The following is a 21,640-nucleotide window of genomic DNA, read 5'->3' as shown; positions in this document are numbered from 1 at the left end:
TATAAAGATGATCAATCAGTGCGCATGAAACACATTGCATTTGTATTTGCATATCGCGCGCATCGTTGATTCAAATGAAAGTAAATTGTTAGTCAAAACACAATTTGATCTGAAAAATGAAACAATCATTTGAAATGATGATTGATTGGTAAAACAAAAAGGCATCAATAAGGTTACAAGGTGCAAGCTAGGTTAACCCAAAGAGCAGTCGGTCTCAAGTTAGTTGTGGTTAAAGTGAGCCTTTATTGTTGACCTTTAGCCTGAAGGCGCGATCTGATTGGTTTACTTGTTATTGCTATAACAAGGTAATTTGAAGCCAATTTAAACACTTTTTCATTTAACATTATTGTTTACCAATAACAATTAGTAGATTGTTGGAGCAATAAAGGCAAAGTTGAACAATGAAAGGATTTTGACAACATTAAAGATCAACTATTGAAGTGAATAATGTCTTCAACCTTAGATGACAATGAAGGTTGATGATGAGCAAGGTGAGACAGATGATGAGGTTATAACGATGATTATGCATCTAAAGCGATGAGCCAACTAAAGGTGATTTGATTATCTTGGAGTTGATCATTTAACTAGTTTATTGTACTTATTGTCATTGTTTATTGATTGTTGACTCATGTTATGATTTAAGATTGCCAATTGATGCTAAGAGGTGCGCAAATAGAGGGCAAGATGAGCATCCTGATTAGATTAATACTTGAGTTGCTTTAAAGGTTCATTTATCTGACATTGAATCGAAACTTGAACATTATTGTTAGATAAAGTTAATGGCACCATTAAGATTTGAATTTTGTATCAGTTTTGATGAACAGTTAAGATGAATGGTTAGGAAGGCTGAACAATGTTCAACTGTTTTCAAACATTTGGATTATAGATTAAGCTCAAGTGAATGGCAATAATTTATGGTTAAACATTGACGAGGGTTGGATCAATCATAATGTTCAATCAATAAACTTATCAAATAGGAAAACACGTTTTGTCTTCCTTTCATTTACATTTAGTTTTCACTTAAAATTTCATGATTATTTAATGTTAATGAAAGTTCATCGTGATAATGATGTTGATGAGATAATTAAATGCCAACTCATCAATTATGGAAACAATTGGTTCAACCGTGTTCATTCAGTTTCCACCGTTTATTGGCTTATATCTTGATCCCAATCTAATGATTATTGAATAAAATGAATTTTTAGTCATCATTTTCACCTGTATTTGGTTTGACAATTGAACAACGTGGAAATCATGATAAAATTCATGATAATCGAGTTTTAACATTTTGTTACTTTCCATTGGAATCAACCTTGTTTAACTTTGAATAATTTTCTATGGTAATTACATTTGTTATGGATTGATTTAAATTGGTTCAATTGAATTCAATCAACTGAAACAATTATCTCTTTTAACCCATTTTTTGATCCATTTTTAATGTTTAGTCTTGATCACCTGATTGTCACACCTTTAAATGTGACAATATCATGACATTAATCACATTTGCTCTGGAATGTTGGATCAATTTCAAGGATCATTCAAGGTTCCAACAATAAGCACGATTAACGTAATAAGCATCAGTTCATGCTTATTGTCCTGCAATTTTATATCGACATCTCAATCTAATAATAGATGAACATTTTTCATCATTTACACCTGCATTTGGTTGAATTTTGAGATTAAAGTATTCACTTTGAATTGTTGATTATTAACCATTAATGTTCTGGAGCTTTTAATCAGATTTTAATCTCTTTTTGATGGTTATAATTGCCATGGAATGAAATAAATGAAGCGAAATTTATGATTCAATAATTTATTATTTATCTTATATATGTTGGTTGATATATAATCTAAGGTTTAAACATGCTTTTTAATACAATAATATCAATAAATACAAAGTCAATCAATTTTTATCGTTTTTTGTACCATTTTCACGATTTGGACTGTTACACAAGGTTTCCTTATAGAAACCTTTGACCCGTTCGCCTTCAGTGTTAGTAATTGATTTACCATTAACATTAACATTTCCATTAACATTGCCATTGATATTACCGTTAAGGTTGAGATTAATACCAAATGAAGCATTATTTGCTTGTTGAAAATGTTGCATTAAAGCTTCGCCCATAAACTTTGTATACTCCAAGTACTTCAAGTGAGGAAATGACGACTCATGATATGGTCCAGGTGAATGTCCTGAGCTTCCAGTAGCAATTGGAACTAGAACTGAAGATGGATTAGCAAAGTGATGGAAGTGTTGGAATGGACCTGAAGGGATTGCATGAAGTCCTCCTGATTTGTTCATATTTCGAGGATTACGAAGGTCAACAGGCATTGATTTTAAAGTGAATCCAGTTTGTGGTGAGTTTTTGTTGAGTGCGGCTTCCTTTTCATCGGCAATCAAAGCCTTTACATTGAAAACACTATCATTAGTTAATTGATCATGATTCCCAATCATTTGTTGGTGTAACTTATATTGTTGTTGTAGTTGTTGATGCTGCTGCTTCTGCTGCTGCTGTTGCTGTTGTTGTTGAATCTGCAAGTTTTTATGTTGACTATTTAATGTTTGATTCTTTGATATTTTTACCATCTTTGATGGTCTATTATCAGGTGCATTACCAGGTGATGATGAACTTGGTGATTCTCGTTGACGTTTATCGCCTTGACCTGATTGTTTTACTTTTTGCTGTTGATTATTCATTAGACGACTTATTGATGTCGATGTTGAAGTTGAGGTAGATGTGGGATAAAAGGATGAAGATACAACTTTTGTTGAAGTTGGGGTTGATGTTGATGTACATGAAGATGAGGATGAAGTCGATGTTGATATTGTTGATGGTTTTGATGAACTTACAGAAGTTGAAGTCGATGATAATTTAGGTGAAGGTGATGATGATGAAGTAGACGGTGATGGTGAAGGTGCTATAACTAAATGTGGTGATGAAGATGAAGAAGAAGATGAAAGTGATTTTGAAGTTACTGTTGATGCTTGTGATGAACTAACTGAAGGTGCTTTTATTGCATTTGATGACTTTACTACTTTATCATCAACCTTAAGACCATTGCTCTTAACTTCACTGTTAGTTGATTGATTATTATTAGACTTAGAATTGGACACATTTGAATTTCCAGCTAATCAATGAGAAGATAAATAAGTAAGGAAAACGTAAAATAATTTAGAATTTTATTTGAAATTAAATTAAAAGTTTTAAAGATATGTTTCATGTTAATTTACCTGTTATAACGGAGGATGGAACACTTTTAGGTGCGTTCACAGAGGTTTGTGAATTATTGGGTGAAATTGATGTTCCAACTGAATGTGAAGTCTTACAATTTTCATTGACATCTCGTGTTATTTTGTTCACGACATTATTAGAAGCTGCTTTATCAATAGTATTGATTTGAGTGGAAGATGCTTTTGGGCTTGTCGGTGCTATTTGAGTTGAGAGAGTGGAGAGAGAAAGATAAAGAGAAAGAGCAGGAAGGATGAAAGGATGAAAGGGAGCAAAGAGGATGAAGATAAGGCGAGAATAAGAGGAAAAGAAAGAAGAAAAAAAGGAAACAAAAAAAGAGAGAAAAGAAGAGAAAGAAGAGAAAGAAGAACGATAAGTTTTGTTCATTTCTTGTCATTCATTTTAGACTAAAAATATTGTTTTCATGTTTACCTGATGGTGATTTTGATGAATCGTTCTGGTTAGATGAAGTTACTGACAACTGTGAATTCATTTTATCATTGACTTGAGACACTTTCATCTGTTTACGAGGTGCTTCTGATTTATCGGATTTGCAATCAGATTCTTTTCGCTTCTCATTTTCATTGTTCATTTGACTCAAATGTTTTGAGATGAAATTGTTTTTAGCGCCATGCGAAGTTGTTGTTATCATTGTTGTTGCAGTTATCGACACTGAAGGTGTTGAAGATACAGTGTTAGTTGATGTAACTTTAGGTGTAGACTGAGAACAGCTGATCGGAGTCAACCCAATGTTGTCATAACCATTCATGAATCTTTTATCCGTTTCCCTGTTCGTTAATTCAACAGACTTCACAAACATATTTGATTGTTTATTCGTCTTGACTGTTTGAAGGTAAGAATGGTTTAACACAGAAAAAGAAATTAAATTTTTGTTTGATGTTCATTTAGATATAAAAATGTATTCTTACCTGACGATGGTTTTGATTGTTTGTTTAATGTAACTGTAGTTACTTGAGTTGAACAAGGCAACACTGAAGTTGTCGATCGCTTTAAATTGATTTGATTCACCATTGGAGCCAATTTAGTGTTGATCACTTTGGGTTTAATGACACGTTTAGTGTCTGATGCTTTAATGGAACTAGAAACTGAATGCATCGCTTGTTTTTCCCTTTCATTCATCAATTGGTTTTTATGGTCAATATTTTGTGACGATAGACTCGGAGAGTTTCGAGTTGGAGCAACAGTTGATGTTGAGGACGAAACTGGATTCATGGGTGAAGTGGCACATGTAATGACTGATGAAGATTGCACTGCAACTGATTTCAAAGTTGTGTTATCATTTTTAACATCATTTTTGGCGTTTCCATTATTAGGTGTATTTGTTGAAGCTGTAGAGGTAGTTGTTGTTGTTTTCATGTGAAAATGTGGAGATGATTGTGTTACAGTAGATGCTGTTCATGAAAGGGAAGAAAGGAAACAAAAGAAATGGAAAGAAGAGAAAAAAAGTTTTGTTAAGTTGAATCTGAATTGTAGTGATAGTGGTTGGAACATGTTTTTAAATTTGAAAAACGAGCATTTCATTATAATAATTACCTGATGTTGATGTTTTTGTAGATGATGATGAAGATGATGTTAATGATGTCGAGGTTGGTGAAGATAATTGATGATTATTCACCGATTTTTTGATTACATTGATTTGACTCTTTGAAGTTGTTGTTGTTTGATTATTTTTGTGAACTGCAAAGTTGTTCAATTTGAAATGTAAAGGAATTGGTTGTTGCTATTTAATGGAAGAAAAGAAGTGGACATCGAAATATGAATAACAATAATAATTCAAAGGTGAAAAGAGAAGAGAATTAGCAAAAGAAAGAAAAGAAAGAAAAGTTGCTCGATGAAAAACATGTGATGTGATGAAACTTACCGTTGAATAAATGTAAACAATATCCAGTAATTGCAGGTCATCATCAAGTATCTTATCATCAAACATTATATCCACTTTGAAACAAGAAGAAAGTTCATATTTTAAATAAATGAACTTCTTTAATGATCCAATTGGGAATCCTGCTGGACACAAAAGGTATCGATGTTCATCACTTGATGATGATGTTGTCGATGTTTTATCTGATCCAATCATCTTTTTACCATTAGAAGACTTTTTACTTTTATCATTAGAGTATTTTGAATACATTAGAAGAACACTAATTTTATCAGTTAATTGATAATAATCCTTCTGTTCATCATAATAATCACATGAAGAAACATTTGATTTGGAATGAAACTCTTTTCTCAGTTTCAATTCCGATCTAAACAATCCTGGAACAAGTTTGTAGATGAAAGACTGAAGAATGGAATCCATCCGAAGAGTTTCCCATTTACGGGTTTCATTCAACTTCAATCCACACTTTGGGCAATCATGATTATCATTGAAATGTTTGACAATACAGGAACGGCAAAAGGAATCCAAACATTCATTAATAGTTGTAGCATTAATAATGTAACCCAAGCAAAGTGAACATTTGAATTGATTGTTAAAATGACTGAGCTTCAAGTTATTATTTAACTTGATATTTTGAGTTGTAGACGTTGCTGTTGAAGCTGTAGTTGTAGTTGTTGTTGTTGAGGAAGAAGAAGCACATGAAAGAGTAGGAGGAGAAGCAGAAGATGATGATAAAGTTGAATGATTATCACTCTTTGAATGTAAACCATTTGAAGACATGTTTAGTTTGTTGTTGAACAGCTAACACGAAAAGACCAAATGAAGGGAAGAAGAGGGAAAAAGCAAAAAGAGAGACAAAAATGGGGGAAAAAGAGATGCGCAGTCGATGAGCGCACAGTTAACGTGTAATTGTGTGAAGTTGAATAAGCACCATCTAGTGGAGAGCAACAATTAAAATAATAAACATTAATTTACTAATTTAATTTCCAATTGGATTCTATAAAATTTAGAAGACTAATTAATGGCAGAGTAAAGATAAGAAATGAAATTGCTCGAAATGTCTGCAATCGAATGTTTAATTGGAATCAAAATGGCGAATAACAAAATTGAGGAAAGTTTATAGCAAAAGATGGCGTTGATGCGAAGTTGAGGAAAACTAAAAATGTTTTTTTTTGCTGTTGAAGCCAAGGATGAAGGAAGATGGAAGATGGAAGATGGAGGAAAGAAAGAAAGGGAGGAAAGAGAAACAGGAATAGAGTGAGGAACAGACTGGAGAGAGGAATCGATGAAAAGTGACTCTTGTGTGATGTGAAGCCAGTTCATTTGTATGAAAGTCACCAACCACTTATTGAGGCTATTTTGACTTAACGGCCCCTAACAGGGCGGGATCTAACTCGAATCAATGCTCCAGTCCACAATTAATCTGGATTAACTGGCATCATCCAGACAGGGTCCTTTGAGGTTTCCCTTTTGCTTTTACTTCTTCTTCTATACCAAATCGATCAATGTTGACGCATTTATATTGATAAGTCGACCAGTTTAATGTTCATATTACATTTTATTATTCAACGGCCCATTCGAGGCGTGGTTTGTTTACTTGTTAATTTTGTACTTCAATTGGATCAAATTATTCTTGACATTCAATGATTTGTGAAATTAGATGAAGGCCTCACTTTCAAAATTGTGTCATTCGTTGACAATGCAAATGACAAGTTTAAGTTGCTCATTGAATTATGTAAATTGGCCATTTACATAATTATGGTTAATCTCAATGGTTAGTTCAATTACATTGCCATTTACACTGAAGAATTGAAATTCATAATAAAAGATAAACTGAAAATTATTTTGTCAGATTGGAAGAGATTCTTGTTGCAATGAAATCATCGTTTAAAATGGCCGTTGAAAGGATGACTGGAGTTGAGGAATGTTTAATTTCACTCGATCTTCAGTAACAGTTTCCGATTTCGTTGTCGATTTGCTCAGAATTCATTTCATTCTTTCCTTTTCCCATTTCCTTGACTTGCTTTAAGAGCTATTCAGTCAATTCAAATCCTATGTTAAACTACTAAACCAAATTGCTATCAAACAGATATAAGAGTATGTTTCACTTGTTAAAATCAATAATCAATCATAATCAACTTCTGGTCAAATGTCAACCTTTTAAGCAATGCTTTAGTTTCATTTTGTCACGGCCTTCTTTATTGGTGTGTATCTTTTCAATATCAATTGGCTGAAATATCAATGGTTAATGAATCTGTCGGGTAAGTTGAGTATATTTGGTTAGTTAATCATCAAGTTTTGACTCAACACAATCAATATTACCCAATTAATTTCATTAGGAAACTCGATAATGCCGTTTTCATTTAAGTTTGATACCTTTAACTCGTTCAATAGTCTATCTTATAATGTTAATCAACTTGTATCCAATGGCAATTGAGACTTAATGATCAAATTAATTCAATCATTTGATATCTTTCAATGTTAGAGCGATCTACTTACAGTTAACCTTGCATAGTTAACTTCACCTGAGACGGAACTAAACACTGTCATTTTACTCTCTGTGTCTTTTTTCATGAGGACTGAAGGTTCGGCTGACTTCTAATTCGCTTGAATTGGACTGAGTGTAGACTTTAGTCCAAGTTCAGTCCAACACTTTCACCATTTAAATTTTGCCAATCCATCCAGTTCTAGTTTCAACCGCTACTGGAACTCCAGGACAGCATCTGGATCTTATAACGAGTCGACATTTCCTCACATTAATTATTTAAAGTATTCAAAGCTTTTGAAGTTCACAAATGAAGCTTTGATGTAACATCTTCACCAAGCAAATAATGCTTCATTTAGGTATTAATCTTAACCTTAATGACAATTCTAATGGGAAAGCAACTAATAATATTCAAGGTGAATATGTCAAAGGTTTTATAAGGAAAACTTGTGTAATTGTTGAAATAATGAAAACGGTTAAAATTCATAATCTATCTTTGTGTTTAGTAACACTAGACGCTTTGCGATCAGCCATGACTGGCCACAAACTTGTTTCCACTGACAATTTGTGAGTAAAATAATTCTTATTCATATTTGTCTCAAAATCTGATTCTATGACTGAACGAATACAATCGAAGTTTGAGCTTTGAAAGCGATTTTAGTAAAAAATTATTTCTATTATTATATATGTACTGCTAATCCAATAATAAACCGGAAGCAAAAAAGTGTTTAGCCAAACACAATACAACAAAATACCAATTCTGCATTTCCTCAGCCCTGTTTAAACCTTCTGGTTCATTTGCAACTATTTTCCGTAGTTGTAGCTCAATCATGGCTTTCATGCGATGTAAAAATTTTCTTTAGAATCTGCTTAATTTGGGCCCAATTTTCCCGTAAAAAACGTTTTCACTTTATATTATAAGTATAGAATAGATTAGAAGCCGAAATTAATTTGTAAATTAAACAAGACTGAGAGTAACAGTGTTTTCCGTCTCAGGTCAAGTTAACTATACAAGTGTAGCTATCAATGGATCAATTAATATATTGGAAACTAACCTTTTAAATTTATCTATCGTCATGCACTGATGCAACTTCAACTCAAGTCTGACAATAAATCAATAAATTTAGTCAAGTTTTGAAGCTAATTTTGGTTGCATTCTGTCATTGAGGAACCGTTAATAAAACTATAGTTAAGCGTCTGTGGCGCTGTTTGGCGCTCCATCGTTTAACTATTTCTTTGCCTAAGGATTTTCAAAAGTATAGGGACTTAATTTTCAATTTGAGGATAAAATTAGTTGAGTTACAGGTTCTGATAGAGGAAAAAATGTGACCTGATTTTGGTGAGAATCGATGAATTGGCAACAAAAAATGAAACTTGTAATCACTCAACAGTGAAAACAGTCAATAATAATTGATATCGGATCGATTAATGAATGATCATGATTCTGCAAGTGAAGACAAGTCTTGAAGTGATTTCATTGTTTTGCGTCTCATTCAACTCGACATGCAAACAAAGAAGCTAATCTCGCCATAAATGTCCTCAAGCCATTTCATATAATGAGATTATTTAATAATTTTTGGCGTTAAAAAGCATTTCTTGAAACTTCAATTAACCGATGATAGATTAACTGAGTTAATCTAATTAAATTTCTAACTAAACTTCACTACTTATTTGAAATCCCGCCTCATCGACAGAGACAGACTAATCGAAGTGAAACTTGAAAACAAAATACTGGTTAAAGTTGAACATGCGGAAGTATCGATCTTGACATTACTCTTGCACTGAACCTTTTTAACCGCTTGAAATGTTTTCAATTCATCATCAGGTGAAACATTATCATCAATCATTCAAAATGAGCAAAAATTGTTTTCAGTTTCTTTCAATTTGATGAAAGTTATCAGATCACATCGAGGTCAGAATTTTTTTCAATGAAAAAAGCATCAAAAGAAACTTCTGTAAACATTTGCGTCTGTTTGTCGCCTCACCAGACTGGTTCTTTTGTTAATTTCCGATCATTTTAAGGTCAAATACTTGGAAAAGTGTAACTCATTCAAGATTTAAATAATTGATTTGCATTCAATTGGCATGTTTGAACAGCTTATACTGTCATTATATTCACTCATAACATTCAAATTGTTAATCGATTATCTTTTGATTGATTTGAGGAACAACAATCTTCATGGAATCTTCCCAATCTTTTAATACTTGAAAACAGGAACATCATGAACGAATAAAGTATTAATAGAATTTTTCTCAAACTTATTTTGATTACAACTTAATGGTCAACAGTAATCAAATGAACTGATGAAAGATTAGATTGAGTTATCATCTATAGATAATTGTAAGCCAAGCAGCAAGAGAACAAGAATTGCTTGCCAGTTCCATAGAGAAACAGTTTCATGGTAATCATGATGGTAATGAGAAAGAATCAAAAGTAAAATGAAAATATGGAAAATTATTTTTCCAAGAAAATTCAGATCAAATTACAACCAATTTGCATATTAATGAATTTATAGAATGATCAATCTTTTCATGTTTAAAATAGCAAATTAAGGGATGAATTGAAGCAATCCAATTACATGATTAAAATGGAATCATGAAATGTTCATTAAAATACTCATTTGCGATCGATTGATGTTTGAAGTAATGAATATTTGAAAAGTGAAAACTGTTTTGTTGTTTGAATGCAAATAACAATTAACTGATGAGTTGACAAAACCTTGAAGATGTCTGGGCAAATGGGATAAGCTTTAAGTTAATATTTAGCTTTGACTTTGACTTTCAGCTAAAGCCTGTTGTGGTTAAAGTGAGCCTTTTATTGTTGACCTTTAGCCTGAAGGCGAGATCTGATTGGTTTACTTACTGCTTATTGCTATAACAAGGTAATTTGAAGCCAATTTAAACACAATTTTTACACTTTTTATTTAAACATTTATTGTTTACCAATACTAATTAGTAGATTGTTAAGAGAGCAATAAAGATGAACAATGAAAAGAGTTTCACATTTTTTCCTCATTTCAAGTTTATCCTCATCTTTATCTCGCCTCTCAGTTTATACAATTGTTTCATCAATCAATAACATTTTATGCATTTCAATGAGAATAATGAACAAAAGATATTTATCATGTTGCCATGATGAGTAAAAATTGGCCCTAAACATTGAATCACTTAAAGTTATTTTTGCTTATTTTTTCTTAAAAATAGTACTTCTTATGAAAGATTTTTTCCCATTGAAACTTGTACAGGACTGGAAATACGGGTTGTTAGATATGCAAATCTTTGGTTCAGTTTGAATGAACAAAAGGTGAAGATCGATATTTATAAATGTAGCTTTCTTGGACCTAAGATGTTAGGAAAGCTGTCTATTCAATGTCGATTCAACACAATGCGAGCTCATTCAGATGGGTTTATCGTGTTAAAGAGCTGTTTTCTCAAAGAGTTTCTTTTCGGTCAAAAATGTATATTAAAAGTTATTCATCGATGTTAAAATACAGGTTTAGCTATCCAGGTCCAGAAGCCCAAAATCACGTAGTAATCGTAATTTGTAGTTTTGCGCAACTTTTGACTCACTCATTACTTTAACTGTTTGTTTCGTGAAATGATAAGTTTTTTACTTTCACCTTTGCCATTCACCATGTTTCCTGTTTACTGTTGTAACAACTCAGAATCTTCTGACATCTTGTGAGATCATCTAAGAGACTGAACTGAGTAGATTGAATGAGATGTTAACTAGATATTCATTTGAATAAGAAAGTATTTTGAGGTTAAATGATTCGATTGGTTAAAATTATGATCGTTATGAGAGATTCAAAGGTCAATAAGAATGGGTCATTAAGGGAATCCTTTAATTAGTGCGGTTTCTCTTTAATCGTTTCTTTGCGTTTCAAGGTTGTTGACGGATGAAAAGGTGAAGCAAAAGCTTCTCTCGGCATTTGATGATAATCAAGGTAAAGGTAGTTTTGGGCAGGGAGATGAAGGTAAACATAGTTTTGACAACTGTGAAGATGAAAATTATGTTGTTTTTGACGATCATGTTGACATGTCAACCAGAGCTGAACTGATTAGGAACAAACAAAATATCATTTATTGTAATCCAATTTTAAGCTCTTTGGTAACATCCTAGATGAGCCCGTTCTCTGAGTCAGCTTAACACTCAACCCAAAGTAGCTGGCAACAGCTTAACATAGACCAATAGAAATTCAATCAACAAAGAGATTTGAAAGCAATTAAATGATTCTCTTTATGGTTATTCTGAAATGAATATAAACTTTCATCAACTGCCAACATGGAAGAGTCTAAAGACTCATGTGGCTATCTAATGTCATTGATAAATGATTGATTCCAGTAAAGACATGACATGATATAAATGAATGTAATTGTATCAAACTTTTGTTTGTGTCGCTTTGATTCTTGGGTAACTTGGTTGCCATTAGTCAACCTGTTATAGTGAGACTTGCAAGACTAAATGCAGCTATTAAAGAGGTTGGTGAGTCGCGAAAGGTGAACATTTAAATGCGAATCTTAAAAGATAAAAGTTTAATGTTGAAAGGTTGAGTTTTGGATTTAATGATGTAAAAGATGATTATGTTAATGACAAACCAAATGATTAATGGATTGACACTTGACTAACAACTAACAAGACTAAAAATGATTGCTTTAAAGAGTCAAGCTTATTGAAGGTCATTTATAGAGCCAATCAAAGGCCTTCAATCGCCAGTGACCTTTAGATGCAACTATAGCTTATAAAGTTTCATTGACTTTAAACACTTCCAATGTGAACATCATGTTTCGGTCTTTACATGGACAGATCATTGATGGTCTTTCATTGACAATATAACTCAACAATTAAACTCAGGATCTCAATCAATTTTCGTGTTCAAAAGCCAAAACAATTTTTCAACTTTATCTTGCGATTTATCAATTAGAGATGGGCAATTACCTCAATCCATCGATGCGGGTCGATTGTTTTCAGAAAATCGATTATTTTTTTCGAGGATCGATAAGCTTGACATGAGCTAAAAACTCACAAATTTTACGGTTCCATGTTTGCAGAAAAAAATAAAAGGGAAATCGCTATAATTTTAGCAACTCACAAACTTTATCTGTGACAGTGATTTCAGTGCCATGCAAAAGACTCATTCATACTTTACTGATGTAAAGAGCCTCAACCTTGGAAGTTGCTTGAATGCTTAAGATTTAATGTTTTCCTATTTTGATTAAACATCGATTCTAATCGATTCCCTTGGGTTAATCACAAATATCGATTACTTGATTAATCGAGAATCGGCCAACTCTATTATCGATCGATTCAATTTATAGATTCAATAAAAGCCAAAGGTGACTTCAATTGGTGAATATTAGGATCAATTATTGAACACAATCTCAATGGAAAGTGTTCTGACACAGATAAACTAATCAAACAGGGAAATGAAACACGTGTCATGTTCAATATAAAGTCAGATTTATGGAGTCAAAGCGAGCAAAGTTCATGATGGAAGGATAATGATGAGATAATTAAATAAAACGTTTGCCAAGTCATCAATTATCAAAACAGTTGGTTGTGTTCATTAGGTTTCCACCGTTTAAGGAATTTATTGTTACCTTCATTTCACACTAATGATGGTTGAATAAGGCCTTGATATTTACTCATTTTTTCACCTGTAATTGGCTTCTTTTCAACGATATCTTTACCCTTTTATATTTAACCACATTTAGATCTCATCTGCTTGTCACACCTTTAAATGTGACAATATCATGACATTTATCAATTCACATCTATTCAGGAATGTTGAATCAGTTTGTGTTCAATCGAGGTTCCAACAATTGAATTATCACTATTTTTATCTACACAATTGACTCAACTTCACAACAGTTTATCTCATTCAATTGATATCGAGTCGGAATTATTCTGAATATTTATGGATTGAAACACAAATGATTTAATGATGGCAAAGGAAATGAAATGGAAACTGTTCATGATTAAACGATTAATAATTTATTTTGATAAATAAGGTTTTTAAACATGCTTTTTAATACAATAATATTAATAAATACAATAGTTGATTATTTATCGTTTTTTGTATCGTTTTCACGATTTGGACTGTTAGTCAATGTTTCCTTGTAAAAGCCTTTGACCAGTTCACCTTGAATATTGTTCATTGATTTACCATTAACATTGCCATTAACATTACCGTTAAGGTTCAGTGTAACACCAAATGAATTATTTGCTTGATGAAAATGTTGCATCAAAGCTTCGCCCATAAGCTTTGTATACTCTAAATACTTCAGGTGAGGAAAAGACGACTCATGATAAGGTCCAGGTGAATGTCCTGAGCTTCCAGTAGCAATTGGAACTAGAACTGAAGATGGATTAGCAAAGTGATGGAAGTGTTGGAATGGACCTGAAGGGATTGCATGAAGTCCTCCTGTTTTGTTCATATTTCGAGGATTACGAAGGTCAACAGGCATTGATTTTAAAGTGAATCCAGTTTGTGGTGAGTTTTTGTTGAGTGCGGCTTCCTTTTCATCGGCAATCAGAGCCTTTACATTGAAAACACTATCATTAGTTAATTGATCATGATTCCCAATCATTTGTTGATGTAACTTATATTGTTGTTGTAGTTGTTGGTGCTGCTGCTGCTGCTGTTGGTGTTGAATCTGTAAGTTTTTATGCTGACTATTCAATGTTTGATTCTTTGATATTTTTACCATCTTTGATGGTCTATTGTCAGGTGCATTACCAGGTGATGATGAACTTGGTGATTCTCGTTGACGTTTATCGCCTTGACCTGATTGTTTTACCTTTTGCTGTTGATTATTGATTAAACGACTTATTGATGTCGATGTTGAAGTTGAGGTAGATGTGGGATAAAAGGATGAAGATACAACTTTTGTTGAAGTTGGAGTTGATTTTGATGTACATGAAGATGAAGATGATTTTGAAGTCGATGTTGATATTGTTGATGGTTTTGATGAACTTACAGAAGTTGAAGTCGATGATAATTTAGGTGAAGGTGATGATGATGAAGTAGACGGTGATGGTGAAGGTGCTATAACTAAATGTGGTGATGAAGATGAAGAAGAAGATGAAAGTGATTTTGAAGTTACTGTTGATGATTGAGATGAACTAACTGAAGGTGCTTTTATTGCATTTGCATTTGATGACTTTACTACTTTATCATCAACCTCAAGACCATTGCTCTTAACTTCACTATTAGTTGATTGGTTATTCTTGTTATTAGACTGTGAATTTGTAACATTTGAATTTCCAGCTAATCAATGAAAAGATAATGAGTAAAGGAAAAAGTAAAATTATTTAGAATTTTATTTGAGGTTTAATGAAAGTATTCAAAAAAAGCTTCATGTTAATTTACCTGATACTGTATTTGTTATAACGGAAGATGGAGTTTTAGGTGTATTCACAGAGGTTTGTGAATTATTGGGTGAAATTGATGTTCCAACTGAATGTGAAGTCTTACAATTTTCACTGACATCTCGTGTTATTTTGTTCACGACATTATTAGAAGCTGCTTTATCAATAGTATTGATTTGAGTGGTAGATGATTTTGGGCTTGTCGGTGCTATTTGAGTTGAGTTGTGGAGAGAGAAAGATAAAGAGAAAGAGCAGGAAGGATGAAAGGATGAAAGGGAGCAAAGAGGATGAAGATAAGGCGAGAATAAGAGGAAAAGAAAGAAGAAAAAAAGGAAACAAAAAAAGAGAGAAAAGAAGAGAAAGAAGAACGATAAGTTTTGTTCATTTCTTGTCATTCATTTTAAACTAAAAATATTGTTTTCATGTTTACCTGATGGTGATTTTGATGAATCGTTCTGGTTAGATGAAGTTACTGACAATTGTGAATTTATTTTATCATTGACTTGAGATACTTTCATCTGTTTACGAGGTGCTTCTGATTTATCGGATTTGCAATCAGATTCTTTACGCTTCTCACTTTCATTGTTCATTTGGCTCAAATGCTTTGAGATGAAATTGTTTTTAGCGCCATGCGAAGTTGTTGTAATCATTGTTGTTGCAGTTATCGACACTGAAGGTGTTGAAGATACAGTGTTAGTTGATGTAACTTTAGGTGTAGAATGAGAACAGCTGATCGGAGTCAATCCAATGTTATCATAACCATTTATGAATCTTTTATCCGTTTCCCTGTTCGTTAATTCAACAGACTTCACAAACATATTTGATTGTTTATTCGTCTTGACTGTTGAATTAAGAAAAAATAATTAAAATTTTTGTTTGATGTTCATTTAGATATAAAAATGTATTCTTACCTGACGATGGTTTTGATTGTTTATTTAATGTAACTGTAGTTACTTGAGTTGAACAAGGCAACACTGAAGTTGTCGTTCGCTTTAAATTGATTTGATTCACCATTGGAGCCAATTTAGTGTTGATCACTTTGGGTTTAATGACACGTTTAGTGTCTGAAGATTTAATGGAACTAGAAACTGAGTGCATCGCTTGTTTTTCCCTTTCATTCATCAATTGACTTCTTTCGATTTGATTCTTGTCAATATTTTGTGACGATAGACTCGGAGAGTTGCGAGTTGGAGCAACAGTTGATGTTGAGGACGAAACTGGATTCATGGGTGAAGTGGCACATGTAATGACTGATGAAGATTGCACTGCAACTGATTTCAAAGTTGTGTTATCATTTTTAACATCATTTTTGGCGTTTCCATTATTAGGTGTATTTGTTGAAGCTGTAGAGGTAGTTGTTGTTGTTTTCATGTGAAAATTGAGAGAAGACGCTATTATTCAGGAAAGGGAAGAAAGGAACAAAAGAATTGAAAGAAGAGAAAAAAAAGTTTTGTAAAGTTGAATCTGAATTGTAGTGATAGTGGTTGGAACATGTTTTTAAATTTGAAAAAAGAGCATTTCATTATAATAATTACCTGATGTTGATGTTGATGTTTTTGTTGATGATGAAGATGAAGATGATGTAAGTGATGTCGAGCTTGGTGATGCTAATGAATGATTATGCATTGACTTTTTGATCGCATTAATTTGACTCTTTGAAGTTGTTGTTGTTTGATTATTTTTGTGAACTGCAAAGTTGTTCAATTTGAAATGTAAAGGAATCGGTTGTTGCTATTTAATGGAAGAAAAGAAGTGGACATCGAAAAATGAATAATAATGTTAAAGTAGACGAGAATAAGCAAAAGAAAGAAAAGAAAGTAAAGTTTAGCGATGAAAAACATGTGATTGAATGAAACTTACCGTTGAATAAATGTAAACAATATCCAGCAATTGCAGGTCATCATCAAGAATCTTATCATCAAACATTATATCCACTTTGAAACAAGAAGAAAGTTCATATTTTAAACAAATGAACTTCTTTAATGATCCAATTGGGAATCCTGCTGGACACAAAAGGTATCGATGTTCATCACTTGATGTTGTCGAAGTTGAAGTTGAGTTTGATGTCGATGTTTTACTCGATCCAATCGTCTTCTTACTTTTATCATTAGAGTATTTTGAATACATAAGAACCACACTTATCTTTTCATCCAATTGGTAATAAACTTTCTGTTCATCAAAATAATCACAGGGAGAATCATTTGATTTGGAATGAAACTCTTTTCTTAACTTCATCTCTGATCTGAACAATCCTGGAATAAGTTTGTAGATTAATGACTGAAGCATGGAATCCATCCGAAGTGTTTCCCATTTACTTGTTTCACTGAATTTTAATCCACACTTTGGGCAATCATGATTACAATTGAAATGCTTCACAATACAAGATCGGCAAAATGAATGTAAACATTCGTTAATCGTTGTTGCATTAATGATGTAACCTCCACAAAGTTGACATTTGAAGGAGTCGCTTAAGGAAGAGAGTTTTGTCTTGATAGTTGAATGAATATTGTTGACTATTTTTGTTGATGGCAAAGGAGAAGCTGAATTAACTGAAGTTTCCATCTTTCAGGTACGATGTAACAGAACCAAATGAAAAGAAGAAGCAAATGGAAACAAGAAGAGGGAAAAGCAAAAGAGAGTTAAAAAGGGGGAAAAACAGAGTATGCGCAGAGATTCGAAAACCATCAGTCAATGTAAAGTTGTGATTAAGCAGAATCTAGTGAGGATAGGTAATTAAATATGCAATTAAAGACATAAATTGTGACAAGAATAAATCTGAATGAGTCCATGAAAGTAAAACAATTGAAAAAATGAAATAAAACATCAATGAAATGATAAGAAAACAATCAAAATGGCGTTGAGGAAATGTTACAACAAAAGATGGCGTTAGAAGCGAGTTGTTGAGGGAAATTGTTTACAGTTGGAAGAGAAGAAAAATGAAGAGAAAAGGCAAAAGAGCGAGAAAAAGCGAAGAGAAGAGATCAATGAAAGATAGAGAAGAAGAGGAAAGAAAAGGTTTTTTTCGATCATCATCTCTTCATCATCTTTCGCTTCTCTCATTGGTCCATTGCTCCCTACTGCTCTCTCTCGCTGTAAGTTTTTATATCTTTCACAATCCTCTTCACTAAAACTTGTCTTTCTCTCTCTTTCTCTTCTATCTTCTTTGCTCCCTTTCACTCATTCATTTATTGTTCTCTCACAGTTAATGCAATGATGATGATGATGATGATGAAAAAGGTTCAAGATAAAAAAGGAAATGAGCACAAAAAGTGAGAGAGATTGAGGTTAGTTGTTTGTGTTGAAGAGACAGTAAAGATGGAGGCTAATTGAGTGAGTAGAAGGGAGAAGGCAAAGAGAGAAAAGAGAGAAAAGAAAGAGAAGATGAAATGTCAGCTTCAACACACGCATTTATACACAAGATTATAATGATGATGGAAGGGAAGTAAATGTTGTTGCTTAGCAACCAAGGTTCGTGTTGAGAAAAATAGACAGAGAATGCGAAAGAGAAATATCTAAATCTTTCTTTCTTCAACATCCAATTTTATCCTATTTCATTGGAGTGAGCAGTCTCAACCTTTTTTAGGCCATTTTCATTTTCAGTAAAGATGGAGGTTAACGGAGAGCGGACAGGATCTGGTTGCTTAGCAACACAAGTTCGTGTCAAGTTAAAGTAGACAGACAATTCGAAAGAGGAAAATCTAAATCTTTCTTTTTTGTTCATTCAATTCATAACCTACTTCAGATTAAATTGCGCATTCTCAACTTTTACAAGCAGTTTAAAGTTACATTAAAGCTCATTTGTTTGAGACAGTGAAAGCGATTGAATGAGACTCAAAGCTTTTGTTCAAAAATCATTAAACCCTTTGTTTATTGAAAAAAACTTGAGACAATGACAGAGAATGGAAAAGGTTGAGCAAATGAATGAAACATTTTTTGTTCATGATTCAGTTGTCAATTATTTAACTATTCACAAAGTTGAATAAATTTAGTCGAGGTTCAACCTTTAAATGAGCGTCGATAATTAATTTTTAAACTTGTACATTTCAAATTTTGAGAATATTTTTCCTTAATAATGAATGTTATGAAGATATGGATTCAGTTAGCAACAAGGTTCGGTTGAAAAACCTCTTCCCAGAAAATAAAATACATGATTCCTTATGAAAAACCTTTGACCTGTTCACCTTCAATGTTATTAATTGCTTTACCATTGACATTGACATTAAGATTAACATCAAATGAAGCATTATTTGCTTGATGAAAATGTTGCATGAAAGCTTCACTTAAGAGCTTCAAAAGCTTGGAATACTTCAAATAATTAATGTGAAATGTCGACTCATGATATGGTCCAGATGCATGTCCTGCATTTCCAGTAGCAATTGGAACTAGAACTGAAGATGGATTGGCAAAATTTAAATGATGAAAGTGTTGGAATGGACCTGAAGGTATTGCAAGTCCTCCTCCTGATTTGTTCATATTTCGAGGATTACGAAGGTCAACAGGCATTGTTTCTTTTGCATTCGAACCATGTATATCGCGTTGGTCATCTTTCGCTAAATAATTAACGGATTCAGGTTCAGCAGTTAATTGTTTCCTCCGATGTCGATTAAGAGTAGATTTCAATGTTTCGAATTTCGGAAGCACAGAAACATCATTATCTTGAATCAAATCCAAGGTTCTTTGTCTTCTTACCTGCTCATGAAGATCAATTAAATTTAATTCAATGAACAATAATAATAATAATATAATATTATGAATAATACTGACCTCATCGAAAATAGTTTTTGATGATATTGATGGAGACTCCTTAAGTTTGGACAACATTTGTATTTTCAATCTGATTTTTTCAATTTTTTCACGATGAACACCATGATTATGATCATTATTACACCTGAGCAAATTATAAGTATAATCAGTTTGAGCTGCAACAGCACATTGAGACTCAGAACACCTCCAATAGATCACATAACTATTTTTATTTTTGTAGTTGAACAGAAAATCATTGAGAACAAGTAACTTGCCACCTCTTTGGGACTGTAAAACTTCCATCATGCTAAGAAATAGATGAATGAATTGAGTTCGTATTTTTCCTGATTATATATTTCAAAAAAATCAATGTGTTCGCAAGATGTTTTCGGAAAAAACAAAAGCATTTACTGACCCTTCCACTAATCCGTGTTAATCTTAATCTTTTTTTCCAAAATTAGCGAGTTACTGAGAATGGATTTGAAAGCTCTCAATTTGCGACATGACTCTACACCGAGTCTATTTCCTGAAGTGACAAGACTCAGAGAGTAACTTAACAGTGTTTCTGTCGTCTCAGGTGAAGTTAACTATGCGAGGTTAACTGTAAATGGATCTCTCAATAACTAAAGATATCAAATAATTGAAATTAATATGTAATCATCAACTCTCGATTGGATACAAGTTGATTCACATTACAGTAAAACTCGTTTGTTTGAGACAGTAAGAGTGGACGAGTGAGACACTTGAGCGATTGAATGCGACACTTGTTTTTGTTCAAAAGCCATAAAACTCTTTGTTTACTAAGAATATTTTGAGACACTGAGAGCGAAAAGTCCAAAAAAACCTTTCTATGGATATTGATAATTAATTATAGTCAATTAACTCCGATCGAGTCAAAAAATGGCCTACATGCACCTACATCGATGCTCTTGTGTCCTTGGAATTATTGAGTCAATTGATTGAGTCAAACTTATTCAAAATTGAAACAGCAGTCAGTGGTAAAAAAACAAAAGTACTTTTTGACGCCCCTAATAAATCTGATCATTTAAGTAGTTTTATTTCATTTAAGCAGCTTTGTATTTGGCTGTTCGGACTTTGGCTGTTTTGGGTCTTTACCGAATGAGACCTAGAGCTAATTCCTTACTGAATCCATATCTTCATATTTTGTTCATTTTTAGGAAAAATTTTTCAACTTCTTCATTGATTTTCAGCGTTTGAAATCATGCGAAAATTTCTCCTAAAAAATCTAATGTCTCACTCATTCACTCTTAATGTCTCAACAAACGAGCTTTGCTGTATTAGATAGACTATTGAACGAGTTAAAGGTAAAGAACAATGAGAACGCCATTATCGAGTTTCCTCATCAATTTAACCGGATCAAAAAAGAGAACAAAGTTTTTTGACTTACATTTCTAGATAAATAATTTTTGGAATTGATTTTGTAAAAATTAAGATAGACAAAGGCTCATATGGACGAGATCAGTTACTTACGAGTTAGTTGTTAGTTGTTAGTTAAATGATCGATTAGTTATTATACGAGATTAGGGATATGTTCAAAGACGCTTGTCAAGTGCAAAGAAAAATTTTTCCTTAAAAAGATGTTTTCACGATTTTACAGTTCGATGAAAAGACTGTAACTTGATGAATATATTAATATGGGAAAATGTTGTCTTTTGCTTGATTACAGCTGATAATATTTTAATCAAAAAAAAGGTCACAAGGATTAAGATACAACTTTTGTTTCAAACATTTCGTTCAATCCAAAAGCATCGAACAATGAACAAAACGCAAAATTCGAAGCCTTAAAGTTAAATACTTTCCTATGGTCTCAATGACTCGCTCGAGTCTTATTAATCTTTTTCGCTCATTAGTTTTTAACTTACAAGTGCGTTAATCCAAAACTAAATTGAGTT

At 32.7% G+C, this 21,640-nt stretch overlaps 3 protein-coding genes across 3 annotated transcripts; all 3 read right to left on the bottom strand.

Annotated features, from left to right (window-relative positions):
• Nucleotides 1-1,797: 1,797 nt before the first annotated feature.
• Nucleotides 1,798-5,964, bottom strand: LOC112539781 (uncharacterized). Its single transcript, XM_089266909.1, has 6 exons — nt 5,113-5,964; nt 4,785-4,971; nt 4,160-4,642; nt 3,663-4,073; nt 3,233-3,430; nt 1,798-3,129 (listed from the first exon to the last, which is right to left on the bottom strand). The coding sequence occupies exons 1-6, from the start codon at nt 5,905-5,907 to the stop codon at nt 1,904-1,906; spliced, it is 3,300 nt and encodes a 1,099-aa protein (XP_089123035.1). The 5' UTR covers nt 5,908-5,964; the 3' UTR covers nt 1,798-1,903.
• A 7,627-nt stretch (nt 5,965-13,591) lies between these two features.
• Nucleotides 13,592-18,388, bottom strand: LOC107368117 (uncharacterized). Its single transcript, XM_089266883.1, has 6 exons — nt 16,845-18,388; nt 16,520-16,715; nt 15,896-16,375; nt 15,415-15,825; nt 14,986-15,192; nt 13,592-14,883 (listed from the first exon to the last, which is right to left on the bottom strand). The coding sequence occupies exons 1-6, from the start codon at nt 17,544-17,546 to the stop codon at nt 13,676-13,678; spliced, it is 3,204 nt and encodes a 1,067-aa protein (XP_089123009.1). The 5' UTR covers nt 17,547-18,388; the 3' UTR covers nt 13,592-13,675.
• A 434-nt stretch (nt 18,389-18,822) lies between these two features.
• Nucleotides 18,823-20,149, bottom strand: LOC149094273 (uncharacterized). The gene is made up of 2 exons (XM_089266884.1): nt 19,749-20,149; nt 18,823-19,673 (listed from the first exon to the last, which is right to left on the bottom strand). Exons 1-2 carry the CDS (start codon nt 20,031-20,033, stop codon nt 19,140-19,142), a joined length of 819 nt encoding a protein of 272 aa, XP_089123010.1. The 5' UTR covers nt 20,034-20,149; the 3' UTR covers nt 18,823-19,139.
• Between the last annotated feature and the right edge of the window lie 1,491 nt (nt 20,150-21,640).

The sequence above is a fragment of the Tetranychus urticae genome, chromosome 2 (assembly GCF_039701765.1).
Source record: "Tetranychus urticae isolate SD_2017Ah chromosome 2, NJAU_TeUrti_SD_1.0, whole genome shotgun sequence".
NCBI classification, from domain to species: domain Eukaryota; kingdom Metazoa; phylum Arthropoda; class Arachnida; order Trombidiformes; family Tetranychidae; genus Tetranychus; species Tetranychus urticae.
This window is presented reverse-complemented; position numbering and strand designations above follow the sequence as displayed.

Coding starts and splice junctions, on each gene's coding strand:
- LOC149094273 (XM_089266884.1), bottom strand. CDS start 20,033: ATGATGGAAGTTTTACAGTCCCAAAGAGGTGGCAAGTTACTTGTTCTC. Junction 19,674..19,748: donor CAAAAACTATTTTCGATGAG/GTCAGTATTATT, acceptor CTTCATGAGCAG/GTAAGAAGACAAAGAACCTT.
- LOC112539781 (XM_089266909.1), bottom strand. CDS start 5,907: ATGTCTTCAAATGGTTTACATTCAAAGAGTGATAATCATTCAACTTTA. Junction 4,643..4,784: donor TACAAAAACATCAACATCAG/GTAATTATTATA, acceptor TTTCATGAACAG/CATCTACTGTAACACAATCA. Junction 3,431..3,662: donor TTCATCAAAATCACCATCAG/GTAAACATGAAA, acceptor CAACTCAAATAG/CACCGACAAGCCCAAAAGCA.
- LOC107368117 (XM_089266883.1), bottom strand. CDS start 17,546: ATGGAAACTTCAGTTAATTCAGCTTCTCCTTTGCCATCAACAAAAATA. Junction 16,376..16,519: donor AACATCAACATCAACATCAG/GTAATTATTATA, acceptor CCTGAATAATAG/CGTCTTCTCTCAATTTTCAC. Junction 14,884..14,985: donor TATAACAAATACAGTATCAG/GTAAATTAACAT, acceptor TTCATTGATTAG/CTGGAAATTCAAATGTTACA.